Source organism: Alosa alosa, chromosome 5 (genome assembly GCF_017589495.1).
Source record: "Alosa alosa isolate M-15738 ecotype Scorff River chromosome 5, AALO_Geno_1.1, whole genome shotgun sequence".
In the NCBI taxonomy this organism is placed as follows: domain Eukaryota; kingdom Metazoa; phylum Chordata; class Actinopteri; order Clupeiformes; family Clupeidae; genus Alosa; species Alosa alosa.
This window is the reverse complement of record NC_063193.1, coordinates 4,408,617-4,428,867: the sequence shown is the minus strand read 5'-3', so window position 1 is coordinate 4,428,867 and position 20,251 is coordinate 4,408,617. Positions and strand designations below refer to the sequence as shown.

Here is a 20,251-nt window from a genome sequence, read left to right as displayed (position 1 = left end):
ACCCATATAAAGAGTATAGAAGTATTTCTATAGTCTTGGACCCATATAAGGCATTATCATATTAAATGTTAAAATACATTTCAACATTCACATGTATTCTGAACACACGGTTTCACATGGTTAAGTGACAGTTCTCAAAAGTTGGCCAGTATTATTGTGTAATACTGTGTTATTTTTTATATTATTAAATTATTATACTATCAAGAATCAAGGGCAGTGAGCCTTACAGTTACATAATATAAACCGAGTAAAACAACTGTACAAATGGCTAAATGCAGCTGAAAAGATTCTAACAATGATTCTGAAGAGATGGAAACCTGCTTTTAAGAAATTATATCTTCATTGTTAATCAAAGCACAGACACTGTTGAATAGATTATATGAATCATGATAAACAATAGTAATTTGACAGGAGCTAATTGATCAAACAGTATTTCAAATTAATAATGAATTACCAATAAAATTACACCAACATTACATCTTCATTAATACAGCTTATTAATTCAGCAGTATGTTGTTTAAAAACAGAGAAAAAAAAAAAAAAATATATATAAAAGTTAATATAAAAGTCCAACATTCCTCCAGAGTCATCAGGTGGTTGAGGGCTCTCGAAGTATATCATATGGCATAGCCAGGCCGATGTTGTAGTTGTAGCCTGATGACTCTATGTAGTTCGACCGACAGATGGGCAAAACATGGTCCTGAACAGAAAGGTCTGGTGAGAAGTCATACAGGCAGATGACTCCACGGTGTCTGTGGAAGAGGAAAGAAAAATGTGAAAATGTGCTGATCTTTTAGTCTCAACCCTTACGGCTCCGATACAACCACTGGACACCACAAGGGGGCACTGTTTTAGGAAATGATGAGTAACAACTGACATCTAGGGGAATGAGGTAAATAAAAACATTTTCCACAGGGCACATTATTAGATGTGAGGGTTAATGGACTTAATTCAATTTAATTATCAAACTAAACAAAGTTGAACTTTATGCGTCGTGCTTTAATCTGAGGCGGATGTATACAACATGCTGTTTAGACAGAGCTCAGTGCAGCCCTGCCTTTAGACATGACTTCATCTGTTCAACGTCAGAGTGCCTGTCTAGAGAACTGCTAAAAACTGTTAACAAAATCTAACACTAACCAGACAACTCCTATAGGATTTCTGTCTTACCGTCCACATGTTTATATACGATAATCACTTCATGCTGTGCCCCCGTTCCACAGAGAGCATATACAATCTATATAATATATACTGCATTTCTGTATGATTTGTTTGTTATTGCAAAGCCTTAGGTGCTGACAGGGTATTAACCCAAAACCTTCTGCCACTACCACATTTACATTCATTTAGCAGATGCTTTTATCCAAAGCGACTTGAGGAATAACATTCACGCTACATGGCAAGCTACATTGTCTTCCTATTTAGGGCGATATGGGTCTAGCAGAGGGACTGGAGGAGGAAGTGAGAGCTGTGATGGTGTGAGGGGGGTGTTGGGGGTTAGTCTGCTCAACTCGCCTGCGATGAGCGGTGAGGTCATCGTCTGTGATGCACGCCCCCCGTGGAGACTTCTCGTCAGGAATGTTGGCCGTCACCAGGGTGCTCTCGTCAAACCATATGTGCCGCACTGGGTGTCTGCTCACCACCAGGAGTCACATGAGTAGACACACACACATACACACACCTCAATGAAATATGTATATAAGTCCATTTATTACATCTTTAGAAGATTATTTTGTAGTATTTTCAGAAGTGATATAGACACATCCTGTCATTATCAACATCATAATCATTAGCACTGTTATTTATTACATAATGTATTAAATACATATTATTATCACGGTCATGTAAATGACGTACTTCTGTAAAAGGCAGGTAGTAGAAGTAAAACAGTATGTAAAGTTCATTTATATTTTGTAATGTATATTATATATTGTGATGTATGCCGGTCAGGTGCTGTGGCCTCTAGACCCTGATACAGATGTGGCCATTGTCAGGTGTTTCATTACTGTCCCAACCCCCCCGGCTCCACACCTGTCTCACCTGTTGTGAATCTCTCTCTCTCTCTAGCACACACACACACACACACACACACTTGTCTGACCTGTTGTGCATCTCCCAGAGCTTGGCTGCCATGCGCATCTCCCACACACACACCAGGCCCTCGCCACCTCCGCTCACCAGCTTCCAGTCGTCCCCCTGCACCGCTGTCACCCCCATGTGGTGGGCATAGAGAGAGGCCACCGAGAGGCCTGAGCGCAGGTCAAACACCCGCACCCTGAGGATGAGGGGAAAGTGAGGCGGAGAAAAAGAAAGAGAGAGTAAGGGAGAGAGAGAGGACGGACAGAGAGAAGGTGGGAGAGAGCGAGGAAGAGAGAGAAGGAAAGGGGAGAGGGAGAAAGAGTGAGTCAAATGGAGAGAGAAGAAATGACATGTAGGAAAAGAGGGAAGGAGAGAAGGTGGCAGGGTGAAGGAGTTAAGGAAGGGAGGAAATGGGAGAGGGAGACATCTTTTGGGTTATCACAATCACACTGACTAATCAAAACATTCATTTCACATGGGGACGTACAGTAAGGGAAATGTGCTATTCTTGGCATGACATCAGCTAATGACTTCTGCTTCCAGCCAGTGAACCTGTAAAGACAAATTCTACCACCTTAAGATTCTGCTCGGAGATGTGCATTTTGTACAACCTCACAAAATATGGAGAGTAAATGAACTGATTTTATTGATTGCTGATTGCTGTCTATATGCTTCAGACGTGGAGGGAATGGTTTGATCATCATGATCTCAAAGCTTTAAATATCTTAACGTATAAATGGAACATAATAATACTTTGATACAATCTGAGCATATTTATGTAGATCTTCACTTACACCATCTTCTCTACGGTTTGTTCCGTCTCGGCACGGACTTCAAGCCATTGCAGTTAATGCGCAGTGTGTGCTCCGACAACATATTTTAATTTACATGATATCATATTAATATAAAATATGCAGGCTTTATCAAATCTAGTCACTTTGCCTAATTGCATCTCCACAGTATCTAATGCTTACACAGCCTGGAAGACAATGCACCCCTTAATTACCAAGAGGAAAGAGAGAGAAAAAAGAGATTCTTTCAGAAAAGAGTTATACGAGCCACAAATGCCCACTGGAGTTTGCTTCCATCTGCTCGAGGCTTTAATTTTCTTAAATAGGAGCATTGGCGGCCAGAGGACGGCACCATGCAGATGGCCCTCCTTAGTTCATTAACCCAAATCAGATTGGGCCTGTGGCAGGGACAGGGCACTTTGGGGCGTCGTGCTATTAAAATGCACCAGGGGTGGGCCTACACTTCTAACAGGCTTTGGGGTCTTCGGTGAGGCTCGTGCTAAGTGACGAGATCTGGTTGATTTTTTTTTTTTTTCAAATAAAGGAGGCATTTTAAATTCATGAGTGAGTATGCTTTTGTGTGTGTGTGTGTGTGTGTGTGTGACCTGTCATTGGCAAGCTCTAATGCTCATAAATCTAATGTTGGAATGGAAACTGACTCCACTGCGCAGCCAGTTAGCAGACATGTTTCAATTAATCAGCATTCTGACTAATCATGCCAAAGAGCCTTCTAGAGAAGACAAGACGGAAAAAACAGGAAAAAAATAGAACTAAAGAGAGAAGAATTGCAATTACATATGACAAATGGACAATGTGTAAAACTTAGGGTGACCGAGGCTGCTCCATTCTGCCCTTTCCCTTGGGAACTCCCTCCCCAAACCCATTTGAGACTGCACTGACCTTGCCCATAGTCAAATCATCTCTAAAACCATCTCTATTAACATCTCTATTACTATTATTATTATTGTGAACATAGTAAATAAACGGGACTCATTGGGAATTCTTCCAAACTGAATAGTAAGTTATGATAAAACAACCAGTCTGCGACTGTCCCGTAAAATCTGCATTAAATAGGGGTGACACGGTACACAAAAATAACGGTTCGGTGTGTATGGGTTTGAAGTCACGATTCGGTTAATTTCCGGTACGGTGAGCCTGTAGGTACTGCTAGCCTAAAATTGTTGATTACTGTAAAAGACTGCATTAAGTACATTCGGTATACATCTGTACTGAACCTAACGTCCTTTACATTAAAGGATTTGGTACGAATATGTGTACCTTTACACCCCTACTAAATAGCAAGGGGTTGGCAGGTACAGGGGTCATTACTCTTCTGAACGTATGGCCATGACGTGGGCACAGGACGGGGCACAGCACGGGCAATGTACCCTCTCCATGGTGCCTATGTGCCCACGCACTCGTCCTGTTTACTCAGACAGACTGGCAGAGAGCTGCCACGTCCCTGCAAGGTCTCATCAGGACATAATCACTCCGGTCGCTCTTTGGTAACTGCGGAGAACAGGGGGGGGCTCTCACTGGCCAGAGGAGAGGGAGGGAAGAGACCAGACACATTAAGGTCTTGGCCTTGGGCCACCCTAATGGACATCCAGACACTGACTTCCCACCCCACACACACACACACACACACTGCCCTCCACCCCCCTCTCTGCTTTTGCCTCCTGGACTGAGTGAAGAACAGAAGAGGCCAATGCTGACCAGGCCAAGCTGGCGCGCCATACCACGTTAGAGTGGCATACAAAGTGTTTCTGTATTTGCCACCCACTGTCACTATGGGCCTGGTTCACTAAGAGCCCAGATAAAGAGTACCACCTTGCATGTTCATGCTAACATATTCACATTAACTGGGATGGGGTTTTTTGCGTGGAGATTATTGAATGAAAATGAAATAAATACATACCCCAAGACCATATTAACCCACAAGGTTTGCAACATTACTGTTTGAAGGGGGAACAAATTGTGTGCAGTATATGAGTTCAGTCAATCATGCCTATCCTACTTTTGGAAAACCAGCAGCTGCATAAAAACCTCATGCTGGCTACCTCTACTATCCTGCACTACATACAGTAGCATTAAGGACTTGGGACAGCAGCATGCACGCTTACCTTAAAATAGTACATCATCTAGCTTTGTTGTTCTGACCAGGAACATGACCCTTCTAGTATGTTCTTAACGAAGTGGGTACCCCCATAATGCTACATGGAGACCAGCCAATGCCTTGTTTGTTCTCTGTTCTTTCAGAACAAGGTAATCTACCTTTTCTTACAAATATATTCACCTTGAGTCTGGTGGGATTTGCAAAGTTAACGACTTCATCAGCACACCACAGGAGCGCAGAGGAGAAGTGGGGTGTAAAACGCAATTGAATCGCAGGTGGAAGCCGACTTACAGCCATGCCAAAGTGTTGCTAGAGGCCAACTGGTCACAACTCACAAAAACAACAACAACAACCAAAGAAGCCTGATAATAAAAAACTAGAGAAAGCACAGTTGGAGTTCATCAATTAAAAGCAGCCAAGTTTCCGTCTGCCTGCCAAAAGGATGTGCTCACCCTGTCAACAAAAGGGGCAGAAGAGAGAAGCCATCTCTCCTTTGTTTAATTCCCTCTACTTGTGCAAGCCAGAACACAGATGTGGGGAGGGAGAGAGGGAAAGACTGAGAGAAAGAGAGAAGGGGAGTGAGAGAGAAAGAGAGAATTAAAGGGAGAGAGAGAAAGAGAATAAAAGGGAAAGAGGAAGAAGATGCAACCCTCTCACACTTACTCCAGACTCCCTCTGTCTGCACAACAAACAGCCCCCAGGTGAAACACACCAGATAATGTAATGCACAGTCTACATCTACAGTCTAGACAAGACTCACAAATGCATGAACACATGAACACACAGGCATGCACGCACACACGCACGCGCACACACACACACACACACATGCACACACACCCTCTCCATAATTGATCACATTCCATGAATTTCATTCAGTCTTGTTCAAAGTGAATAATAAAGAGTCAAAAAACACAAATCTAGCTTAGAGACTGACATGGAAGGAAATCTACATGGACTGGGCGTAATGTTAGTCGCCTGAGTGCCCTTACATTACAGCACACAATACGGACAAACTCTGAAATACAGTACATGCCAAGCAATTACTCAACTACAAATAGACTTGTAGGTCAATCGCAAAAATACAAAAGCAAATCATTGTATTGTTATGGACATTCATATAGTGACATTTCCTACTTCATTCATTTGGCAGGCACTCTTATCAAGAGCCTTACATTACGTATTCCCAGAGCAACTCAAGTTTTGAACCTATAACATTTCTGGCCAAGCTCCTTAGCCACTACGCTACGCTACCCATTTCAAGTTTCAAAACATTCGCTTTAGACAAAACCAGCTAGATTTCATTCAAGCAATACTTGGCATTACGTCAGTCCCACACTGGTGGTGTCGAGCTTTTAAAGCCTATCCTCATAATGCACTAGACTGTGTATTACCATCATGCTATGTATTCATGGATTTCATCAGATCCTTTTCCACAGGTGTATTAATCAAGCACCATGCAATCTGCATTCATAATCTAGGTGCTTGATTTTACACACCTGTGGAAAGGGACCGGATGAAACCCATGTATAGTAACTACTCCTGAATAGTGATATGGAAGATAACTGAATGTAATGTATGGACAAAAGTATTGGAACTCTCCACCACTTATTCACTGAATTCACGTGCTTCATTCAACCTCACAAATTCTTTTCTAGATGAATGGGCAAAAACTCACAGACACACGCAAAACTCTTGTGGAAACCCTTCTTAGAAAGGTGAAAGCCATTCTATGCCTATTGATTTAGAATGCAATGTCCTAAAAGTTCCTGTAGTTGTAATGGCCAGGTGTGTCCATATAGTGTACATCCATGTGTCTAAATGGTGCCAAACAAATGGTGCATTATGTACCTCCTGTCTTTATTCCCACACACTAGCAGGTGAAGGGGGCCATCTCGGAGGTTGATGCAGGTGAAGTCTCCCGCTGAGTTGCCCACGGACGCCACCAGCTGCCCCGTCTCCAGACCGTACACCTGGATCTGTGAGGAGGGGGGCATAGGATGGGATGGGAGGGAAGTGGGAGGGAAGCAGACCATCATTGGCACAGACGCACCTGGCTCAGGTTGTTAGCTCCGCCAAGCAGGTTGGTTTTGGTGTGGTTTCTTTGTTTGTTTGTTTGTAAGAAGGACTATGCAAAAACTGACACATGAAAGGAATAACTAAATAAACATTGAAGGTGATCACTGGGCAGTTCTGCAAGTTCAAGGCAGTGCATCAATAACACTGATGCATTACAACCCCTGTCTCTTCCCAAAGGAAGGGAGGTAAAGCATCATCAATAATAGTTTGCTAGGCTTAGGATGTTTCCAAAAGATCTTTAAGACTGAGACGGAAGAAAGCAAACCATTACTGGTGCTAAATCAACAGGCTTTGACTATTTCTGGTCTTAGGCTTTGAGATTAAGGGGGGAGAGAAAAAACACATCGCTAGAACTGACTTATCCTGTCTAGTCTGGTTCATCTTAATGCTGAAGTGTCACTAGAGTGAACGCACGCGCACACACACACGCACAGACAGACAGACAGACAGACACAGACACACACACACACACACACACACACACACACACACACACACACACACACACACACACCCAGCTTCAGACAGTAAAAGTCCTACCACATATCTGTGCCAACTATTCACTTAAACCAGCTGATTCTAAAAGCCCGGTGTACACCAACATGAGTTTGCTGTGCACTTGCCACGCACATTAGCAAGTTTTTTAACTGGATGAACAATGGATTTTATGGTGCGGCGCCGACAAAAAAGAACTGAATCGTAATTTACATGGTGATGGTGGTGGCGACGCATGCGCACGCGCACACACACACACACACACACTGTGGCCAGAAGCAGGGAGTGTGAAAGCCAATAACACAAACAGCAGACTTCAGAAAGCACTGTAATGATGAGCATGTCACTTCCCAGAATCCACACTAAGGCAGCTAATGAACACTGAGCCTTTGCCCTATCAGCACCTCATGTGGAAAAAAAACACAGAGTGAAAACAGAATAGCAGAATAGTGTTGGTTTGTTTTTCAAAGCAGTGAATTACACTAACTGGGCTTCCACAGCAGTGAAGTGGTGCTCACCCCGCTGATGCACTCATTATTCACCTGTGCATTCATAAATACATGCAGATGAGAACATTCTAGAAGCACAAAAGAGGTGGAAGGCTTCAATAGGGAACCGGGCTCGCGTTCCTTCAAAAGATGCAGGCTAATTACTCATATCACTCAAATAAGCCAGCTTTTGGAAAATAACGGGTAAATTGGACATCTGCTTTTAGCCTTCTTCTCCAAATTGGCAAAACCAATGACTGTGTCGTGTGAGATTTAAAAAAAAAAAAAAAAAAAAAAACTGGACCTGAATAATTTAAGCTCTTGAAAAAGGTGCGAAACAAAGACGAGGGAGGTGGACAGACAGGCATGATGTAAGGATTGAGAGCCTGCCAGCTGTTTTAGTGTCAGCTGTTCAGGCCAGACAGATTTAATTGTGGGCGGCTCTGAAGCTTGCCAAAATCTCCAACACCACTTTGGCATGACGTTTATTTTTTTTTTGCTATTGTTGTTGTTGTTGTATTATTATTTATTTTAATAGAAGACAGTTCAGCAAGCACAACAGAGAATGCTTTTGAGAATTTGATGAAAAGTGACCCTGTCTAGCGGTTTACACCTGTTCTGCCGTCGGATGGCGTATCTGAGGGGTTAGATTCTGGACTGGAAAGCAGCTTTGCTGCTTCTCTCTTCTTCAGCTCCACCAAACAAACTATTTAATGCTATGCTATGTGATTCCAAACAGACCTGAGACATATTTGAGAATAAGTGTGAAATGTAAATTATCAAAAAAAAAAAAAATCATCCTAGACCATAAGGATGTGAAGATTCTAATTATCTCAGAAGCCGTCTGAAGCCTGTCATCTTCTACCAGTCTCTGGCATGAGAGTCTCTGGCAGGGACAAGGCAGGTGGGACATTACTCCACCTCCACCCTCCCAACACACTGCACTCCCTAAACGCCATGCCTGAGATGATACACCTCCAACTGAGAGGTAAGTGACACACACACACACACACACACACACACACACACACACACACACACACAGACAAACAGACACAACATGCCCACATACACACACACACACACACACACACACACACACACACACAGAGACAAACAGACAGATACGACATGCACGCATACACGCATACACACACACACACACACACACAGCATGCACGCATATACACGCACACACACACACACACAGACAAACAGACACAGACAGACACGACATGCACGCATATACTGTATGTATACACGCATACACACACACACACACACACACACACACACACACAGACACAGACACAGACACAGACACACACACACACACACACACACACACAGACAGACACAGACACAAAATGAAACAACAAATGAAAAAAGGAACAACCAAAAAAGTGAAAAGACAAAAGCAAGCACAAGCAGATGCAAGGAAACAAAACCGTCAAAGCATGACTACAAATAAGAAACCACCTATCTGCATGTAACAAAGATAGAGGAGTTTACCAGGTGGAGCACCATCACATCATCCCCATTCGTCTCCCTTCAGATCGGCCTGCACTCACCTTTGGGAGGCATGTGCAAAACAGCCATGCAGCCATGTCAGTAAAGCTCTTCGTCACATCTAAACACCCACACACTACACACTGATTATGCTCATGGTATTCGGCAGATGCTTTTTCCAAAGCGAATACTTATAGTTATTACTTAAAGACCATCACTCAAGATGGAATCTTCATCTTAATCTTCACTAAAGATAGAAATCTCGTTCTAAAGATCAATTAACTAAGAAATATACACAATCATCACTAGAAATGAAGAAGCATCTTCAGACAGAACTAAACGAATCTCCTGTCTGTTTGGGTGAACCTGGACTGTGCAACTAGTGAGAGCTCAGCAGCATCACAACATCAGTGTGCACAGCAGGAGAGGGTGTGTGAAAAACAACACGCTAACAGCAGCTCAGCAGCATCACAACATCAGTGTGCACAGCAGGAGAGCAACAGCAGAGGCTGATGTGTGCCGTCATGCCAGTGGCTCTTCCTTAAGGGACGCCACTCTCACAGTGACGCACACACAGAGAGCATGATGGGAGCGTGTGAGAGAAGAGATTCATTACATATAGGTTATCACTATAGACAAAGTTCGATTTCAAAAGATCAACTAACTAGAAAAGACACAGTGGTAGTCATGTCAGTGCAGCTTTTATGTGCAGCTTTTCCGCACAGGATGCCACCCATGCAGTGATGCAAACAGAAACTATGGGGGTGTGAGGGAGAAGAGCTTCATCTATTATAGATTATCACTTAAAACAAAGTAGATTTCAAAAGATCAACTGACTTTAAAAAGAAGCCCTGCCAAAGACACGGCCATCACAATTAAGAACCAGAAACTTCAGTGCTGCTTTCAGATGTGTCTGCTGCTTTCAGATCTTCTACCCACACACACCCACACACACACAGCTATACACAGACACCCACACACACACACACACACACACACCAGGAGAAGGCATGTGTGGAACAACAGCTGTCAGCACACAGTCAGAGAGAGACGCAGCTCTTCCTCACAGCAGACACCACCCACACTGCGGGCTGCAGCCTACACGGGCTCCGCCACACCACACACACACACACACAAACACACACACACACACACACTCTCTGCCACCTGCTGCACCTCCACCCATCTTCTGACGGCGACACATTACGAGAAGCAGTAAGGTGCAAATGAGGGCCGTGACTTACACTTCCTCACCGGCATGCGAGTGAGAAAGCGAGCGAGTGAGCGTACGTGCGCACCTTTAGGAAAATCTCCCTGGCCACCAGCCCGTGCTATTTGACAGCTTTTAATTAGGCATATGTCATCTTGTTAAACAGCATATAAACACCTCTGTTTTTCAGTGGTCCCGGAGCTGGCGAACGCCGCTTCCCTTTCACAGCAGGAAGATGCCGTAGTTGATTTGTCTTTTTGATTTAGAGACATTTTTTTTTTTAAAGCGCTGTGAATCTGGTAGACGTGGTGAGAACGGTGTCAGCCAGGCTTGCAGTAACAGCTTCCTGTGCGGTTTGGAGGAGAGGCCTGGGGAACATATTGACTGAGATAAGGGTTTGTGGAGAGTAACCAAACCAGGGATTGGCAACCGAGTCTTTGAGGGAGGGGAGCTGGGTTTTTTGTTAGTTCATAAGCAAATACATGGCACCCACTGTGGTAGAGGTTCTGATGCCAGGAAGCATGTGTGCATCATCATCAACCACTGTTAGGGTCTGTGGAAGTGTGGAAATGTTGCGAAGAGTTTGTGTGTGTAAGAAAGTATGTGTGTGTGTGTGTGTGTGTGTGTGTGTGTGTGTGTGTGTGTGTGTGTGTGTGCGTGTGTATGTGTGTGTGTGTGTATGTATGTGAGTGAGTGCAAGAAGAGACTCTTTGTGTGTGTGTGTGTGTGTGTGTGTCATGCCAGGGACAGTAATGAGAGTGTGTCCTAATGGAGGTGATGTCAGTGGAGCAGTAACTGCCAAGATGCTGTTTTATAAAGAAAGAGTGCCATCTGTAGCCATCACGTGCCCATTCATCTCTGTCAGCGCCCACTTCTGCCGTCCGTCCCGCTGCTACCTCGCCCCTCTGGTCGAGGTGGTCAGTCAGGGACTGATTGAGATTTGTGAGATGTGCTTTTTAAAATCAGTGATTTCAGCAGAGTCATGATGGCTGCTCCATGGGAATGATGAAAAGCACACAATCAATAGCACACAATCCATCAACTCAGAGTCCTGCACACAGTGCATCATACATCATACACCGCAACTCTTAAAGACACAATCATCTGGAGTATGTTAAATAATATGTCAAGTAATATACACAATAGATAGGCCATATGTGTCGGGTAATATTAGAATATATTATTGTATAAGTACACAATTAGTATAAGTCTAGTATAGTATAGTATAGGTGTACTACTACATATAAGCTTACAGTGTGAGATCTCTGTTTGACCTGTTTTAGCCCTGGTCACAGGTATATGACCTTGATGGCTTCTTCTTTGTTGTTCCGCGGTTGGATATTTACTAAAGTCAGCAAAAAAGTGGTTAATGCATTCGACCATCTAAATATTAGAATATTGGCAAGGTCAAGGACTGACCGTTAGTTTGCATTACTGTCACTGATCTGTATTGGTCATTAACTCTGGGGTATTGGTGAAAGCCTTATGTGACGGAGTGCTGTCGCTATGGTGAAGTATGGGTTCTGACTGCCATACCTACGAGCCTGGCTTTACGGTCATGCTGCAGGTGGAGTACTCCAGAGACTCAGGTTCGAGGCCAAGTGGGGTGACTGCTCTGTCTCTTGGCAACTCTTTATTAGATACCATGTTCTTACCATGATATTTTACAAATGAAACCATGTGCTTAAGAAAAAGGTTTGAATCACACATCAACTCCGGCTGACCGATTGCCAGACAGTGTCCCTACTGCTGCTCCACCGTGTCCAATATATGGTTGGGTAGGTCAGTGTAAAACAGCACAAAATGCAGATGTTGTAGAACACTTTGTAAAAACTGCATTAGATTGAATGCAATCCTGTGTGGAAGTGTGCTGTGAGTTCTATGCTGGGAAAAGGCTATATCAAGTCATGTCACAGAGCCACTGCCCTTTTGTGTATGTCTATGGCTATATTACTTCTATGACTACTATGACTTCAACGCTGAAGTTGATATACTGCCTGTTTAAGTTATGCAATGCCACCATTACTCTGATGACATAAACCTTGTGAGAGATGGTAATCGGTTGTTAAGGAGCCTCAGGAGGCATGTCGAGTTGTATTTTAGGGCCAGCATAAGCACAGGGGGAGCGTGCGTGTCTGCCTGGACTGAGTTTGTTTTCTGGGGAGGGTGTCAACAGAGTGATTTAAGACACAGGCAGGCTGCGGGAGTGTTTTCAAAATACAGTGTCTCGGAGGGAAATCAATGTGAGAACAGCTAAATAAAGCTTTTAACTTCAATTAGGAGTGCTCTCCTGAGGAGCAGCAAAACTCAGAGGGATCTATGAAATCACCAGCGAATGGTCCTAAAAATAACCATTCCCACTATATCACTTATTAGTTAAACACAGGTAAGAGTGTGTGTGTGTGTGTGTGTGTGTGTGTGTGTGAGAGAGAGAGTGTAATGTCTCTTGTGTATTGTAGGCGTTTTGTACACAATGGTCTTGGCTATTTTTCAAAGCTTCTTATTTAACTCACTCGTGTTCATCACAATTACCACAAACCTACTTAATATTTTGTGTGTGTGTGTGTGTGTGTGTGTGTGTGTGTGTGTGTGTGTGTGTGTGTGTGTGTGTGTTTGTAATGTTTCTGCAGAGATTCCTATCTTTGGAGCATAGAGTGGAGATTAGAGAGGAACTGTTTCCCTGAACACACCTTGTTTCCTCCGTCGTTCATGGCCCAGCCACAGCTCTTGACCCCAATGGCTGCCTGTGTGTCACTGACGTCCAGACAGGTGACTGGGTGGCCGTAGACAGAGTGAAGAACCCTCTGGTCCTGCCCAGGCGCCAGGAGATAGACGCTCTCACTGGCTGAAGCCACAGCCAGCGGAGATGCCTGCTTGCCCGGCACCAGACGCAGGTTATCCACCTGTCAGCATGAGACAGAGAGAAAAAATCAGACTCCAGCAAATATATCACTTTAAAACACCAGACATATGGTACCACTGGATGTCACTGGACATGACATATTTTTACTGGATATCACTGGATATGCCATATCACCACTCTGATTTCCTGGATATGGCATATCACTGGATATCATCAGATATACAATGTTATCACTATGGATATCACTAGATACTGTATGTGGATATCACTAGATATGGCATATTATGACTGAACATCACTGGATATGACATACTATCACTGTATATCATTGGATATGCCATATCATCTAATCACTGAATATCACTGCTTATTATACGACGACAATACTAATAGAATGCTCCATTGAATTAAATTGGATTTCCCAATGTTCCCAACGTGGTTAAATATGCACCATGTAATGACCACTGAAACATACATGTGCTTCTGAATCACGTCTTTCATATTACTCCGCAAGTAGTGCGGTCACTTAGTGCAATGGAGCGTATATACAAGGGATAATGTATAGAACGCCGGTCATTATCAGGTGTTCTTTACATTATCCTTTACTTATCACCCGGAGAGAAGAAATACTCTTTTCTGATTGGCTGGCGGGGTGGCTTTTAATTCTGAATAACGGGACACCTATGAAGTAGATCTGTTAAAAAAAGTTTAATCGCTGTTCCATATCAATGCTTATGTTGGAGCCTGGAGGCAGGCTTCGCAACAATGGAATAAACTGTAAACAAGCTAACTGTCCATGCTATCCTGTTATAGGGCCAACGAAAGTTGTACAAAAAGCTGAACTAGTGAGCTTCTTTTTACACGGAACCGCGTGTTTCCTTTGCTTTACAGTGGCAACCCGGTGATAGCGGGATAACGGGTTTCAGTGTTCCAGTTATATGGAATTAATGGACTTAAGGAGGCTCGCTCTTGGCCGCGAGGAGGTCTTTGCCTCTCCCCCTCGTCCATTAATTCCGTATAACAGGACACCTCGGCGGCCGTTATTCCTGTATACTGTATATTCCAACACTGTGGATTGTGTTCTATATATGGGTTCTATAGAGCAGGGGTTCTCAAACTTTTGTGGGCCGGGGACCCCTCATGGAGTGGAAAATTCTCCAAGGACCCCTCATAATCGCAAGACATAAAACTTAAGTTAATAATTTAGCTGTATAGCCTTTTTTCTGTTAGATGCTTATGTTATACTGTATGTATTTTAAAAACATAGCGTGCTAATACCACAATAGTCATGTTAGCAAACTTTGACAGTATGTAGGATTTTTTTAAAGGATTGTTGTTTATTTGTCAAATGTAGGCCTATTGTGTTGAACACATAGTGTTTGCTTCACATAACTTTCATTTTGTTGGCGGTTAATTAATAGTAAAGTGTTTTGATGTATTGATGTAACATATCAGCAGATCAATTGGGAAAATACTGATACTGTAGCATTTTTCACCATATAAGACAATTTCATATTTTGTAGCAAACTTTGTCAGGGACCCCCTGACAATGTGCTGCGGACCCCACTTTGAGAACCAATGCTATAGAGAATCATAAAGAGTGGACTGTACTAGAGTACTGGAAGAAAAAAGAAATCTAAGACAGCTCACTACTCACAGGTTTGGGTAGCTGGGTAAGGCAGAGGGTCTTCCAGTAGCCCTTTTCATCAGGGCTTTCCACACGCACGTCTGTCCCACAGGCAGTGGCCACGGTGGGGTGGTCTGGACACAGCGCCAGAGCATGAACCTTCTGGAGGTGCTGGAGATGGTGGACGGGTTCGGACCCAGTCTCCGTGCTCCATACATCCACTGATCCTATCAGGGGAGAGAAGATATGTTGGACCACCACGTAAAGAAAGCAAGAGTACAGACAGATGGATGCACAAACAACTGAGACAGAATGGAAGCAAGAGGATCAACTGGATACAATGGCCAAAAGTGTTCACTGCTAACAGCGAAGACAGATGTACAAACACAAATTCATTTTATTTTTAAAGGTGTCGTTTACCCTTGGCAAAAATAACTAAATTAAACTGTTTGTTGTAAAAACAACAACCTGTTGTGGTATAATAAGGCTTATTTCACTGATGTTTTAATGTTGCAATGTATATTCTTTGTTGGCAAAAAAAAAAACATGACCTAATTGTTTAATTATAACTTGACTTACTACTTCAACTGCCTTACAACAATTACTTACTTTTAAAGGAATCAAGGAGGGCTATGGCTGTAGAAATTGCTATGGCATAAAAAAGGTGTGTATTGTACTTTGCACTGCATGCAGTTAAATCAAAATAATAATGTAGCGTCTGGTGTTCTGGTGTTATTACATATTAACCAAGCTTTTCTGTCAGGTTACAAGGCTGCAATGGAGACACTACTTTAAAGACGGTCCACCAACAAAGACACTGATCAGCATATTCACATAATGAAGATAATCAGACGTAAATGCTCTCAAATAGGCTATGTAAATAATAGTCAAAACACTGATGGGTGAAATGGGTGTGTAATTTCCATGTTAAATGACTGATTATAACGAAAGAGTTATTCAGTTTCAAGAGGGGAAAAAGTCCACTGTGCTTGGATGGTGTGGACGGCAGGCGGCTCATTATACTTTCCTTTCTGGTCCTGTTTTTTTCCCCAACAACATTCTGAATAAAAGAAGGTCAGAGTGCCACCAAATTCAATCAGCCAAAATAGGCTGTAATTAGCATGAGACACATACAAACCCGTGAGATTTGGTATTGCCAGGACCTATCACTAACACAAACACATTGGTCTCAATTTCGGAAACAGCACAAATGAGAGGCAGGACCTAGCTTGACAGGCATAGCTCTGTTTTGTTATACATGAATACATGGGTATAATAATTGTGTGATGTTGAACATATCTAATACACATCTAAATATGAGCACCATCATACATTTACATACTCCTTTTGTTAGATTTGCATAGCCACATGTAATGAATCAAATCACATCCCATTCAAACACAGAAAAGTATTAGCTCAAAAAAAAAAAAAAGTAAAAAAAACATCTGTTCTACCTATTTACTATGTACTGGGTAGGACGAGCATAAACACCATTAAAAACACAGAGGACCACTGCAAAATCTTTAATGCAAAGCAAAATGTTTACCAGTCTTTCAAAATATCTTCCTTACCATCATCAAATGCTGCCGCTGCCACTATCTTGTTGACTTGGACATGACTGATGTGTGGTTTTAGGGTGACATCCATGTTGGCGTGGGTCGGCCTAAGGTAAGACGCCTCTGAATCCCAATGATGGGTGTCCCACAGACGGACATCACCTGAGGTGTACCTGAACAAGGTAAACATGATGACAAAGAGTATCGGGTGATTTTACACCTGAAGCTAGATATTAGTTCCTGATTCACACCCATAAATTTGGATTCATATAGAAATATCAATTTAAGGTATTTATGAAATCACTTACTTAGGCATTATGCAACCATGCATTATTTAATCAATACTGTCAGTGTCTACACCCTTATATACAGTCAATGGTCTACTACACCAAGACATACATACCGTAATTGCTGCATCAATTTGTTTTGTTTTTTTAAATGTAAATGTCTCTTTATAAAAAGAAAGGCAGTAGCACCATTATGTGGATGTCTCTTTATAAATGGGAGAGGCTGCTGGCTGTACAAATGCTCTTTATTTTTATTTTGGGGGATGCTGGTGGCAGCTGGGCCCTACTCAGTTGGTCTGGGTTCAGGCTGACAGCGGAGACAGACGTCTCTACACCAGCTGCCGAGGGCTTCAGGAGACCCTGCACTGGAAGGAGCTCAGGACTGGCACTGGGTGGCTGGAGGGGGCTGCCTGGGCGCTCTCGGGCTGCCAACTGCTTCACGCTACCCACTTAAGAGAGAGGGGGCTTTAATCTAGCATCCTCAGGCAATCTTCATCTAATCCCCAAAGGAAACCTTTAAAGGCATGACAACTCTTTTATCTGGGAATAACAATACTATTTAGCCAACAGATGATTCTTATTGTGTTGTTCTGTTGTAGAGTTTTTGACAAATCCTCAATAAATGTATGTCAACTTCAGAATATCGTCGTCAACAAAAGATGTCTGGTATAGGATATTGGACAGACAAACAAAGAACAAAGTGAACAAATACAAAGCCAGCAGTATAATTGGTTGTGACTAGGGGTCAACTGATAAGTATTTTTAAGGGCCGATACCGATATCTAATGACACTGATATCTAATGACTCTGGATGGCTGATAACTGTTATTTGGCAACAGCAATATATAGCAACAACGTATGCCCTTGGGAAGGCCTACCGGACCATATCATCGAAAACAATGTTGCTTTAATAACATCTTCTTCCACTCATCGTTAAGATTAATCAACACATCTGCTGACCTGCCATGAAACAACAACTAGGCTACTATGTTTTCCCCATTGCCTCTTTTTCACTGGACTGAGCTACCTTTTTGCTGCATCAAACAATTACCACCAACATTGTTGTGTGGCAATATAAAGTACATCAAATCTTATTTTATATAGGATGTCTAAGTCACAAAAATGCTAAATATTCACAAAATTCCATCTGCGTACTGTCCAGGAGAGTTCAGCATTATGATCAATAATAATAGGGCCTAATAATTGTCCATGCAAATGTTATGAGACATATAGGAATAACAAAGTTAGAGGTAACTTTAATGAATCCACTTCAAACTTACCCAGAAAATACATATCCACTGCAGCAGCTGACATCACATAGAATCTTTCCCAACTCAAACTGGAGATGACTGATAGATCCAACACGATTCTAATATTGAACATACAAGATTGGCAAATTATTTTGCATCTGTTTTGCATCAGTTGGTCGTCTTAATGACGATTTTGGACCGATGTGGGTCCGTCAATCAATACAAAATATGAAGCTGTTCTATTACCTTCCAGTTGGAGCACACTAGTTTGTCAGTGTTCCGACAATCCCGCAGGCTACTCTTCCAGCAGGGGGAGTCCGAGACGTTCGCTCCGCTGTGGTATCCCTCTTCCAGACACAGGTTGTACCACAGCACTTCATCATCTGCCAGCCCCTTCCAGACTTTGCTTACCTTGGCCACGGATGGTGAAATCAAGACAACGCGTATTAGCTGCTAACTATACAACTGTGAACAAATTGTTTTCTAAACACTTTCAAATTATTTAAATACAACCTTTCTAGGCGGTTAATTATCTGTAACGTATTGTCTATCTATGTAGCATGTAGTGTAGCCTAAACATCCATCAATATTCCTTTGCCAGTTTTAGCATACCTGAGCACATCTTCCCAGATCACGTCGGCCAAGAAACTGGAATATCTTCAGTGCCAACTCGTATGGCAGTTCCACATCAAAGAAGGGAATGTCATTAGTGTCATTCTGAGTAGAGGAATGCAAAAGGCAGGAGTATCTTAATCAAGTTTTACGTAGGCCTAATCCAACGTAATTTCTTAACGACTAAGGCTTATCCAATACATCTACTGCCACGTGCCACACCAATATAAACAATAACAAGCACATGCATCTTACCAAGTCTTGTATAAACTGATCAAGTAGCTTTTGTCCAGTGGGCCTAACAACTTTCTTCTGAGGCTGTACATTATAATGACAGTCAATGTGACCATGCTGTCTTTTCCTTCGCGTCCTCTCCTCTTCAATTCTTTCCACCAAGGGACTAGTCCTTCCATCTAATAAGCCTTCTGCAATGGACACATATTGTGGTTGATGCTTTGCACGGTCCTCTAAGGTCGTGCACGGTGATGTGTATTTAACCTTCTGATCTTGGTATGAGCTACCTGGACTGTCATAGTGTCCAGACCGATCAGAGCAATTTTCCCTTTCATTGTCCTCCGACCTATCTTTGAAATATGTAGATTTAGTGCCAATAAGAGTTACACTGGGTTGGGCGCTGTGTAACGTTACCCCAAGGTTCGACCCAGTGCTTTCTGCTTGAGTCGTTTTCTTTAATTCCTGTTTCCAGTGCTCCCTGAAGGCCAATAACTCATCTTTTTCCATTGTTATTTACATTCCAGTATTGTGCACTTTAAGTCATTACACTGCGCAACACTTCACAGCCAAACCCAGAGACCGTGAAAGAAAACAAATATACAGTCCATTCTTCTAAAAGTTCCGTGTGGACTGATGTTCTAACGCAAAACGTTCCACTGTGCTTTACCGCAGTAAAGGCTACTGTTGGTTGCTGTTGCAAACCATTTTGCATTTGATTACCTTATATTGTTTTATTTTAGAAAGAAAAAAATCCATGCTAAACCCATCCAGCTAAATCCATGCATACGGAGTTATGTGTGTGCATTTAATCTATATAAATAAAATGGAAATATGGGTTATAGCTTGCAGTCTTTAGCTGGGAGATTAATTAATTGTTTACAGTCGTTGCTGTTTAGACATTAGACATATCACACAAAGGGAAAAATCAGGATAGGGCTTCAAGAGTTAATGATCACCCGTGTCTTTTGGGAAAAGATGATGTAAACCCCTACATCATGTGACACTTTAATAAATAATAGCCCACAGCACACAGAAACAAACCCATTGAGGATTTG

General features: G+C 42.6%; 1 protein-coding gene across 2 annotated transcripts; it reads right to left on the bottom strand.

Annotated features, from left to right (window-relative positions):
* Nucleotides 1–321: 321 nt before the first annotated feature.
* On the bottom strand, nucleotides 322–19,801 carry fbxw8 (F-box and WD repeat domain containing 8). 2 transcript variants are annotated; one of them, XM_048244291.1, is made up of 12 exons: nucleotides 19,484–19,801; nucleotides 19,218–19,387; nucleotides 18,963–19,067; nucleotides 18,597–18,761; nucleotides 18,381–18,469; nucleotides 16,829–16,986; nucleotides 15,288–15,484; nucleotides 13,458–13,670; nucleotides 6,838–6,965; nucleotides 2,102–2,275; nucleotides 1,516–1,632; nucleotides 322–752 (listed from the first exon to the last, which is right to left on the bottom strand). In XM_048244291.1, exons 1-12 carry the CDS (start codon nucleotides 19,701–19,703, stop codon nucleotides 590–592), a joined length of 1,899 nt encoding a protein of 632 aa, XP_048100248.1. In that variant the 5' UTR covers nucleotides 19,704–19,801; the 3' UTR covers nucleotides 322–589. The 2 variants fall into 2 exon arrangements, with proteins under 2 accessions (XP_048100248.1, XP_048100246.1); XM_048244289.1 differs by having other exon boundaries at nucleotides 19,218–19,801.
* Nucleotides 19,802–20,251: the final 450 nt, after the last annotated feature.

Coding starts and splice junctions, on each gene's coding strand:
- fbxw8 (XM_048244289.1), bottom strand. CDS start 19,703: ATGGAAAAAGATGAGTTATTGGCCTTCAGGGAGCACTGGAAACAGGAA. Junction 15,485..16,828: donor AGCGGCAGCATTTGATGATG/GTAAGGAAGATA, acceptor CTCCCCTGATAG/GATCAGTGGATGTATGGAGC. Junction 6,966..13,457: donor TGAACGACGGAGGAAACAAG/GTGTGTTCAGGG, acceptor CCCTCCTCACAG/ATCCAGGTGTACGGTCTGGA.